The sequence below is a fragment of the Hippichthys cyanospilos genome, chromosome 12 (genome assembly GCF_059441005.1).
Source record: "Hippichthys cyanospilos isolate Australia breed blue-spotted pipefish chromosome 12, RoL_Hcya_1.0, whole genome shotgun sequence".
Classification (NCBI taxonomy): domain Eukaryota; kingdom Metazoa; phylum Chordata; class Actinopteri; order Syngnathiformes; family Syngnathidae; genus Hippichthys; species Hippichthys cyanospilos.
Window position 1 is genome coordinate 12,662,911 of NC_142380.1, and position 10,830 is coordinate 12,673,740.

Consider the following 10,830-nt stretch of genomic DNA (forward strand, 5'->3'; position numbering starts at 1 on the left):
TTTTTTTCTTTTTAGAATTGCTACACTGCATAACTAAGAGATCTATAAAATTAGATTTTTGGTCATCCTAAACACGTTACTCATACGTGCTTACGCGATGTCCATAGAAATATAGATGCATGTTAGTGCAAGAATTAAAAAAAAAAATGCTTGCCTTTCTCGGTTACATTGACCTTACACGGCCATCAGTCAGTTATTCTGTATCTTGATATTATACAGGGAGTGTATTGCAAAAATGTCAACTAACGCTGCAACCCCCCCCCCCCCAATGATAATATGGTGTATTTTTACAAACGAAAGTCACAGACAAACATTGAGGCGCTTTAGTAACAGTTTTTGCTATGGCTGTTTGGCCACTTACGGCCACTTGATGGCAGCATACGCACTTCGATGTCAGGTCGCAAGTTATGGTTTTGTTTTCACTTCTTTCAGGAAAACTTGGGAATCCTTTTTTAAGTTCCCCGGAAATTGACCGTGTTTAAAACACAACGCACACACACACACAATACAAACTCACTTTGTACTTCAAGTGTGCAGTAGTTGCACACCTATGCTAATAAGTTAAAAAAAAAATCAGAAGCTTTTTGTAATGGGCATGCATTTAAAAAATACCAGGAAGTTGTTTTTTTTTTTGGTAAATTTACTTTTGTTAAATGGCCATGTGTTGTTACCTATAATGCCTTACTATAGGCTTGAAAAAGCCTTACAATATATGACTTTTTTTTTTAAAGATCTATGAATCCATTTTTTGAATGAGAATGTGTAGTAAAGTGTGTGTGTGAATGAATTTATGGAAGAGCCTAGTAGCAAGGTAGTGGTCCCACATTTTATTTCTACCTTGGAGTGGTTCAAAACAACTGTTATTTTGTGGACCAGCAACCAGCATTTTGATCATTTGATAAATTGGTGCAAATGTGCTCTCCTACAGATTTTGTGTGTTTTTAAATACCTCTCTGCAACCTGGCACTGAGTGGTCCACAGACTGTTACCAGGCCGCAGCCCACTGTAACCAGTAAAGCTTTATGCCTCGCCCCTGTTGTGAACTTTCAAATTTGCCAATTTTTATGTCAAGAAATTGCATTTCCTTATCCTGCCACATTTCTTGACTAATTCAAACAATTCCAGCTTCAAATCTTGCATTCATTCAAAACATTCCACAGCCTTTCAGTTTGACCTTTGCATGACCAGCATTCATATGCAATTCCGACGAAAGTTATATTCTTTGTTCGTAAATGTTTTTTCACCATCATCTGTTGGCTAGGTGTCCTGTTTCCGACAAACAAGTCAGATAGTGTGAAGACCAAACTGCCCATGGATGTTTTCCATGTGGTATGTATTTTTAATAGGCTTCCAACAAAGGGATACAAGAAATGCTGCAAGAAATAATTCAGTAGACATGTATTCATGTTAAGGTATTCTTTAAAAAAAAAAAAACATGACCCAAGATCAATGAATCATACATGACAAAGTGGGGATAAAAATGCTAAACCTAGTGTAATACTACTGGAGCAAAAATAAGTCCCTGCCAAATGTTATAACATGTACTGTATAAACATTTGCACTACATATTTCCATGAAGGCTCTCAGCTGCTGAAAGTACATCATGTCTATATTAGAATAGATGCTGTACCATTACAATAAGGGGACATCTATCGGTTCAAACAACTGGAATGTTACTCAGTAATTGCTCTATGAAAAAATATGCACTTTAAAAAGAATGTTGAAAATTTGAATAAAATAGCCATTTTAAGGCTCTGTCATGGAGATCCAAGAACATGCCTGATGGGAGTTTTATTCAGCATCGACAACCATGATGTGTACAAAGAGTGCAGCTGCAGGAACCACGTGACCAGTTTTATCGAGCAGAGGCACATGTCTGTATCCTGTGTGTGAAGACAAAATGATTGAGTCAGTTAGAAGGACATGAGTAGCTCTCTGTGCAGAAAGCCCAGCGGCTTCTCTGCTTTGAATCAAACAGTCCAGTCATTTCTAAAGTAATGCAGCTGTTTCCAAAGAAAACATTGGATGTGAACTCACCCATCTTTAAACTGTTGAGTGGAAGCGTGTACTGTGCAACAAACTCGTTGCCAGACGTGGAGTCGTGGTCCTGGATGAGGAAGCGTACCAAGGCAAGCTCCGGTACGTATATATCAAACCGGAAGTTTTCATTCCATGCTGGGTTGAAACCTACAACAATGATGTCTATTAGTTACGCATTAAGTGTGCAACTTTTTTTTTAAAGTGCGTCTGAGCTCATTCAATGCTATCCCAGGTAAAATGGCACTGAAACAGTAGTGTTCGATGCCAAAAATGGCAGCAAATGAGTTAAATCGGTCGAGTCAATTTAAGTTTGGTGGCTGAATGCTCAACTAAACAAAAGCTACCAGAGGTGGACTTTTCTTTTTTTGGCTGGTCCGTCATTAACATTACGTCAGTTTCCATGACCCCCCCCCTTAAGTCTTTGGATTGTAAAAATCACTTGAGCCCAGACCCCCACCAGCACCACATAACACAGACTTGCAAACATTCCAGAGAATAAAACTGACAGGACTGCAAATTACGGCTACGTTCACAAGTCAATTCTGATGTTTTTGCTGAAATGCAATACACAAGGTTTTTTCAAGTACAGTACAATTCAGATATTTTTCCAAATCTGACCTGGGCCTTCTTCACATAGAAGTGATTTGTCCTTTAACAACAAAAAGTGTGTTGTTCAAATAAAAACATTTTACAGATTCCTTTAACGATTGAATGTGACATCATAAAAACATCTCCTATGTTGGATGTAATTGGATTATACGGGATGGATTATATGTATACACGAGTTTCAGTCGGTCTCATTCATAAAGTGCATTACCATTGTTGTCAACGGCCTGGGTCTCTTTCACAGCCGTGTCAGCCGGTACGCCATACACCTCCACCTTAACTAGCGGGTCAACAATGGAGGATTTCTTCTTGTTGACTTTAGGGAGCTGCTGAGCTGATATAACCTGGTGATGGGAAGACATTTCACATCATACAATTTTTTAATATAAGGTGCTTCTTGTAATGACTTCAAAGCCTTTGTTGGTGATGAAAATCACATACCATGACATGAAGTATCTTGTGCTTCAGCCACTCTCCTCGAGTAAGAGTGATCGGGTCAAACTCGGTGGCTCTGTGCCTCATGTAGGCCGGTTTCAGAATGTAGCCACTCTTCCCATTCACAAGGAATTTGCCAAGGTATAAATCCATATCTTCGCAGCTCGTCTGAAAGTTAAGGGCGACTGGGACATAATGAGATGGCATGTTTTCAAGCGGATAATATTGGAAATGTAATTTCCTTTATGAGCGCTCCAGATCATGTACCGATTTGGCAGCCAGCATTCCACAGAGGCACCGGGTTGTAGTTGGAGGAATCTGTCCTGGAGCCAGCTGGATAGGTGCGGCTCAGCTTGTCCACATTATGAATTATGTAGGCATTTGCTGATGAAACAAACAAAAGGAGCTCGAGGTCTTCTTTTTTCCCCCCTGCCTACTACTTAGACATGACCGCTTGCCAAATGCTATGAGATTCAATATGCCACCTTCACAATGTGAAGCAGTTTACAGCACTGCATTTTACTGACAGGTGTCGACTACACGACAACTAAATCAATCAGCCTGAGCATGATCTCGTTTATATGTTGAGACCACAGAAAGACATCCTCACCTGACTCTTCTGCGAGTGCAACAGCCTTTTTTTCTTTAAAGGAGGACATTTCGTAAAAGCTCAAGTTTTTTCTGGCATCCTCAAAGCCATTGAAGTGGACGCTCCTACAGTAGATGACCATGTTGGATAGCTCCTTCGCTAGCTTCAGTTTCTTTCTCTTCTGCAGTTTTTTAAAGTGTGAATAAGCCAAGAAGTTGAGTTAAGTGAAGACCGCACAATTGTTGACTGCAGTTTTTCCCCCTTCTACTTACATTTTCCTTCTCTGGGTCATCCTCATCATCTGATTCTTCTTCTTCTGTCACTTCAGACTCTTCATCAGCCTCTGCATCCGGAGCAAAAGTGGCTTCGAGTTTGTTTAACTTCTTGGCTTTGATCAGGAACTTCCCCTTCAGCTCCTAGACATCAACATTCATGCACATTGAAGGGCAGCACAATTTTAAGGGAAGCTTAAGAAGAGGGAGGTGCACCTCAGGAGATGGGAAGTTAGTGGGCATGCTGTCCCCAAGGGGAGATGTGACCAGTGCACTGCCCAAAATGTCACTCATGTGGCGGGCCATGACTTCCTGCTGCTCCACACTGCAATGGTTCTCCAGAGAAAGGATCACTGGGTAATCCGATGTCTGCAGTAGGTAGATACATCCAGTGATTTTATTGAAACCAAATACTTGATTATGATGCACTTGTACAATGAGCACACCGTGAAGGCGTACTCCTTGATGGCTTTAATAGCATCTTTGAAGAGGATCTTAGAGGTCAGTGTGTAGCCGTGGTAGATGACCGGTTCATCATCTGATCCGTCCCAGCAGTCCAACTCCACACAGCGACAGCCCATTAGCAGAGCCCTGAAAGAGTCATTGCTTGCTTAATGAGATCATGAAGCTCCAATCAGATTGGCCTGATGCCATTCCTATCTTCAACTTGAACTCATTTGCATGGTGCTTGGGGATTGCTCTGACGCTTGATCATATTTCCTCATTGTATTTTGCAAATGCGCATAAATTCACATTCTACCATTAAGTTTTGATACTAACATGGGAAAGCAACCAAAAAAGTTGCTCCACATAGGACAATTTGTGCACTGAGCATGTCCACTTCACAGTCCAGAGGTTTCGATTTCGATTACAGCCCCGGCCTCCCTGTGTGGAATTTGCATATTCTCCCCTTGCGGGTTCTCTGTGGGTACTCTGGCTTTCACCCATGATAGGTATGTTGGACACACTGTAGTGCCCTTAAATGTGTTTGTTAGTGTGAACGGTGGTTTAGCTCTGTGTGCCCTGCGATTGACTGGCAACCAGGTTAAGGATTCACGCGCCTACTGCCTGAAGACACCTGGGATAGGCTCCAGTATGCCTGCAACCTTGGTGAGGATAAGCGGCTGGGAAAATTGATTGATGGATAATCTATTTGAATTAGAATATGTACTGTAAGTGCATAGACCCCTATAATGCATGGCAGACATGTTCACCTGACATAGGCCTCCGTACTACTGGGTCCTTTGAGTTGATCCTCCATGAGGTAGGTGTTGTGTGAGGAGGAGATAAAATAATGGTTGAGAGGCTGGCTCATGTCCTGATACACCCCCTTGTGCTTTGGATTGAGGATCAAGGCATCAGGATGGTGCAGGTAAATAAGGAATCCATCTTTAGTCAACACCTTCTTCTCTTTGGCTGAAAAGAGCACAGCACACAGATCCTTGCTAAAAATGCTAAAGACATTTTTGACGACAATGCAATTAAAGCCAACAAAAAGGTAAATAATGAAAAATTCAAATTTCTTAAACTCTGTAACAAGCCTTTAAGAAAGAGAAAAAAAAAGATATCCACGCACTAACCCAGCCCTACAGGACATTGTACAACTTTGCACCTTTTTCATCTGGCTCAAACTCCTCAATGATCTTGTGTGCATCAGCCAGTGTTATCATCTCTCTTTGTTCCTTCAGCAGAAACTCCACCAAGTTTTCGGAACTCATTACACCTGCAGACCGGGCATACTCGTGGTAGATAACGTCGATTTCCTCCCGGTAGGTCAGCAAGTCATAGAAATCTTTGATCTCCTCTCCAGACAAGTATCCAGACTTAGATTTGTCACATTTCTATTTAAAGTAATAACAGTCCATTAGGTTTGATTACAATAAGATGCAAACAAACTAAATGCTAACTGTCGATTAAATTAGTCCTTACAGAGTAATGTCGGGAGCGGATTTATGCAAACTATCATTGCAGCAAAACTATCATTTATGATAGTATATCATTCTTAAACATAGAGGTATTTCTATTCCTGTATACATTTAAAATGGTTGTGAATAACTAAGGAGTTTGCATAATACAACCTCAAAGAGCATGTCTGCATAGCTGTCATCTACATCAATGTTGATGAGACGCAGAAAGCGTTTGACTTCTGACACAGTCAGCTTGTTATCCTTGTTCTTGTCTGCTTTGCTCAGGCAACTGAAGATCCAGCTGGAAAAAAGGGGTTTCGTCAAGGAAAATATTGATTTATCTACCTTACACTTTCCTGCTACTGTTAACTGATAAATCAAATACTTTTAAATAAAATGTCTCTCATATTTGGCAGAGATTAGTTAAGCTCTCACTTGACTGCTGCAGGTGTCACTTTACCTCCTATGGGTATATAAATATTTGTATTAGCAGAGGCACAGACTGTACAAAGCTGTATAGTTACAAAGCTAAAATATTTGCACGACTGATCATTCCAGACTAATTTGCCAGTCTAATAGTTTATATGCATCAGAAGACATATTGGTTTTAATAGGGAGTGGTCTATTTGTGGCAGCTATTTTATATAAAAATCTGCATTACAGGTGTGAATCCAGACATTGCTAACAATCTTTTTTCCAACCTACAGCATCAACAATATGTAAAATTATCTCAAATCTTAATCAATTTCCTTTACTATTGGTCCTCATTAGGGTTGCGGGCGAGTTGGATGCTATCCGACCAGAATGCAACAAATAAATGTTTTTTTTTTAACCCTTGTTCAGTATTTTGTCTAATCCTTACTTACATCAAAGGCATTTCGCATCAAATGAAAGACATTGAAAGAAAACACGAAGGAGCTGAAAGTTCACCCAGATGGTGACAACACTGTATGTCAAAGTTCAATGTGGCACAACACACTTAGTTATGACAGCTAGGACTGTGGCTAAAATACTCCCGAGTATGATGTGGAAGAAAAGGACCCCAAAATGGTCAAAGGCTGCATGAAGGGTTAAATCAGGCTTTGATTTAATTGATTCAAGTACATCAAATCCAGCCAAACTGATTTCCTTAAAAATATCAAATTTTGTCTGTAAACGTATTAATAAGAGAGGCATACCCTATTAGCCCATCTCAAATCAAATTGAATGTGTTCAGCTACTCACATCACGCTCGCGCCTCATATGAATTGCTATCTGCTGTTGAAATCCCTTTTCATTGCCTAAAACATCTGGGACACACACCAGCAAGTGTGTGGGTGTTCTGACTTGAACCTCTACTGTAGTGAAAAGGATACTGTTCAGTCTTTTGCTGCTGGCTGAGGTTGTTTCTGCTTGTGATCAATTTTTGAAGGCTGCCGACCCATTGCTTGGCCTCGTCCTCAGAGCTGGCTATAAGGTCCAGGTTTTTACGGTGGTCCTTGAAGATGATGGAGAAGCAGTAATTTTCTATCTGTGTATCTGTGTACTTTTTCAAACCCTCCGTCTGACGGCCCACTCGCACCACAGCGATGTCGTCAATGCAAACTGTGCACAAAGAAAAACACTTTACAGCGTGGCATTTTGTTTTGGGATAGAAAGTGTAATAAATAGAATCAAAGTTTGTGTGCTCTTATATTTTTTCTACTATCATGAACATAACATATTTCTAGTACCAGACGGCTACCTGACTGGCACACGCATCAAGCAGGAAAACTTTATATGCGCTATAAAAGATATCTCTATGAAGACACACCTACAAACCACATCAGGGTTATTTATCACCAGCAAGAATATAAATGATCTATTGCAGGCCTGGAATCAGCTCATCTTTACAATCGGTGATGGAAAATTCCAGTTGATGGTGGTGTAAGAATCTCTGACTTGAGAGTTCCACAAAGTCAGAACAACACTCACACGACCGGTGCCTCCTGAAGGTTCTTTTGGATTCTCGCCACATGGTCTTGCAGTCTTCTTGGAGTTTGAAGTATCGATTTTTCTTCCAGGAAGCAGAGCGAACCTTGAGGAGGTCTCCTCCCTGCAAGAGGAACTGGACATCTGTGTCTCCATCCATACCTGAGAAAAAGATGAGCAAAGTAAATTGGATTAGTAAATTTGTACAATGCTTTAAATTATGCATGAACTCCCACCATTGCAAGCAGCTCTTAAAAAAATGTAGTCTCTTCCTGTGATATTGCATGACTTTAAGCCCTATGCCCCTCTCAAGAACATGTGTTTTTTTTAACGCACTCTACGTACATATAAATACTGTGCGGCCTACCTAAGAGCTTCATATTCTTTACAATCACCTCCTGTTCTCTGGCATGGCGCAGTAACTCCTGGGATGCGCTGAGTTTGGGTTGTTTACGCAGACACGACATGTTTACTGGTACCCACGTCTGCTAAGACGCTATCTGAGTGTGTCAAAGGCGTTCGTGGGCAAGAAACTGTACCAAAAGGGGCGTGTACCAGCCCCGCTCAAAGTCCACCTCAACAATCGGCGGCATGTTGTAAAAACGACGTCTTGGTCATTGAAGCAACTTGCCTCGGTATTCATATAAACATTGTTTCAGTTAGGTTTAGTAACTTTTTAAAAGTATTTCACATCTAAATCACTAATGTTTGTAGAAGGCTGTGTTAATATTTCCCCAAATTAGTCAACATTTATTTTTTGTAGGAGGTACAATTTACCCGCTGGCTCCCCCTTGTGGTCACAACACGATTCGTGTTCCGTTTTGCCAGCCCACCTGAATATGAAGACTACGGTCAACGTTGAAAGACAAAAGAGGAACATGCGTCTGTTTCACATATCCCAGGAACAGGTCGTGTAGCAACAAATGTTCACTTTTTCAGTGCGACTTTGTAACACTCGATAGCAGTTCGTATGGTAATAGGCGGCGAAGGAGGCACGCCTTGTACAAATTAATGAAAGTAGGACTACAGCACCGTACTTATAAAATAGGTACAGCAGGCGTTCCAAACAGAATTAAATTAAAACGTGTCAAAGTGTACGTGCCGCCGCGAGGACTTGACTTTTGTGGGATTCGTGAAAAGGTGTTTTTAAAATTGGGCAAAAAGAGATCATTGATGTAAACTGTCCTACCGTATCTGCTTTCGATTCCATTTGTTTCCATGTTATTCGGTCTTTCCTCAATTCTAATTTCAAGTGGGTCCATGTGTGGCGTTGAACAAACTTGTGCTGACGTTGGTGTGTGCGGGGGGGTCGATGGCTCCAGGACAAGGACAGGAGTGAATGACACAGGTGGGTTCCAAAAGCCACCGCCCTCCCATGTGTGATAATATAATCAGCTCACTGCTTTGCAGCCAGGCGGCCACCGGCTTGACGAACCTGCCGTGCAAGTCTCATCGGTGACGTCGCAGCCAGCGAAATTGCCTGTGCACCTTCACGCATCTATTGTTCTCGAGCAAAATTCTACTAGAAAAAGTAGATGGCGTATCTTGAAGTAGAACACATGCCCATTTGAGTTACGCATTAAAATAAAAGACAAAAATACGGCACATTTATCCTCGTAATCATTCAGTTTGCAGGTTTGTTGAGTTTCGATGATAAATGCCCCTTGTATAAGTGTGTCAGAGACAACTCCACATTTCTTTTTAGTTGTCCTGTGTCTTAAAACTTTTGGATAGGCTATCAGAAATGTGTGAAAAATAACTGGGCGTACCATCATGAACATTTCTAGTCCATTTTCCCGAGTGATTAAGCACACCTAAAATGCATTTTTTTTTCTTTTTTTTCGGGGGGGGGGGGGGGGTTGTTTTTTAAACAACCTAGAGAAGTGTGTAAACATACAGTATTTTAAAAAAAATCATAACATTTTAACAGTTAAATTATTAAGAGGGATTTTTTTATGTATGCCTTTTTAATCAACCTAGAGAAGTGTGTAAACACACAGTATTTAAAAAAAAAACATAACATTTTAACAGTTAAATTATTAAATAATATAAAGGTAAGCTTATACTATTATTACAAAAAAAAAACTTCCAACACAGGTAGGATATTAAATGCGTGTTCATTCAAGTAAAAAGGAGTTAAGCTTTAAACCAGCTGGAATCTATATCTTGTATATAACTATTTAACTTTATTTTGACTGAATTTTCTAATAGGATTGTGTATTATTGTCAAGAAAATAAAAAAAAATCACAAAAACATTAAGACAAATTATTGTATGCTGATTTTAAATCACCTTTAATGTAAACTTAATTCATAGCTTTTGCAAACAAAAATAGCTCTTCGTAGCTTGTGCACAACTTGCTTGAATGTCCCAATTTAGTACTTAGTAAGTGTTGTAAACAGGTCTTGAAAACCGCCTATCCAGCATTCCTCCATTTGCGACCAATTCATCAAATTGATTTTATTTATTGCCAACCCATAGTTTATTGCTAATTAATTTTGGCATCTATTCTTTCTCTGCCTGGGGCTGCAAACAGTAAAATCAAAGGAGGAAAAGGCCACATTGACAATCCTCACCTCAACCCTTTATAGGCAGTCATAAAAGAGTAATTACATAAATAAATACATCATATGTAGCAATGGAAAAAAAAAAAAACAGCTCGCTAGTGAAACAAAATAAAGTCAAGGATTTTTGAGTGCAGTCAGAATCACATTTCCACACAGAAACAAAAATAAGAGCACCCTGTACTAAGATGACCTAGACGCAGAAAAGAAAGTGGAGTAAAAAATTACAATCCTGAGGCCGCTCTTACCAAATGATGTATGATGTGGTAAAGAAATTATTTTCTTTTGTTTTTCTGCCTAGCCACACATTAACAATGCAGGCATGCAACATAGGTTGTCTCAAATGTTCATTTAAAAATAATACAGGCCACTAAAAAAAAAAAATCATACTCACATACACAAATGGTCCCTTGACCTTTTGTTGGGCACCTTTGTATAGCCCATTTAATAATACTTGTAAACAGTAGG

The 10,830-nt window shown here is 40.0% G+C and overlaps 1 protein-coding gene and 1 long non-coding RNA gene across 5 annotated transcripts; one reads left to right on the plus strand and one right to left on the minus strand.

Annotated features, from left to right (window-relative positions):
* Window positions 1-1,306: 1,306 nt before the first annotated feature.
* On the minus strand, window positions 1,307-9,184 carry LOC148414914 (1-phosphatidylinositol 4,5-bisphosphate phosphodiesterase delta-1-like). Of its 3 annotated transcripts, none has more exons than XM_088429922.1 (15): window positions 8,989-9,184; window positions 7,803-7,961; window positions 7,205-7,433; window positions 6,021-6,150; window positions 5,555-5,783; window positions 5,157-5,358; window positions 4,389-4,533; window positions 4,159-4,311; window positions 3,943-4,086; window positions 3,692-3,851; window positions 3,349-3,465; window positions 3,088-3,266; window positions 2,858-2,990; window positions 2,038-2,187; window positions 1,307-1,883 (listed from the first exon to the last, which is right to left on the minus strand). In XM_088429922.1, exons 1-15 carry the CDS (start codon window positions 9,059-9,061, stop codon window positions 1,792-1,794), a joined length of 2,295 nt encoding a protein of 764 aa, XP_088286048.1. In that variant the 5' UTR covers window positions 9,062-9,184; the 3' UTR covers window positions 1,307-1,791. The 3 variants fall into 3 exon arrangements, with proteins under 3 accessions (XP_088286048.1, XP_088286047.1, XP_088286050.1); XM_088429921.1 differs by lacking the exon at window positions 8,989-9,184 and adding an exon at window positions 8,167-8,304; XM_088429924.1 differs by lacking the exon at window positions 8,989-9,184 and adding an exon at window positions 8,195-8,289.
* On the plus strand, window positions 1,926-9,404 carry LOC148414915 (uncharacterized). 2 transcript variants are annotated; one of them, XR_015867476.1, is made up of 5 exons: window positions 1,926-2,139; window positions 5,631-5,711; window positions 7,892-7,981; window positions 9,053-9,147; window positions 9,210-9,404. It is a non-coding gene; the product is annotated as an uncharacterized LOC148414915 (long non-coding RNA). The 2 variants fall into 2 exon arrangements; XR_015867475.1 differs by lacking the exon at window positions 5,631-5,711.
* The last annotated feature ends 1,426 nt before the right edge of the window (window positions 9,405-10,830 follow it).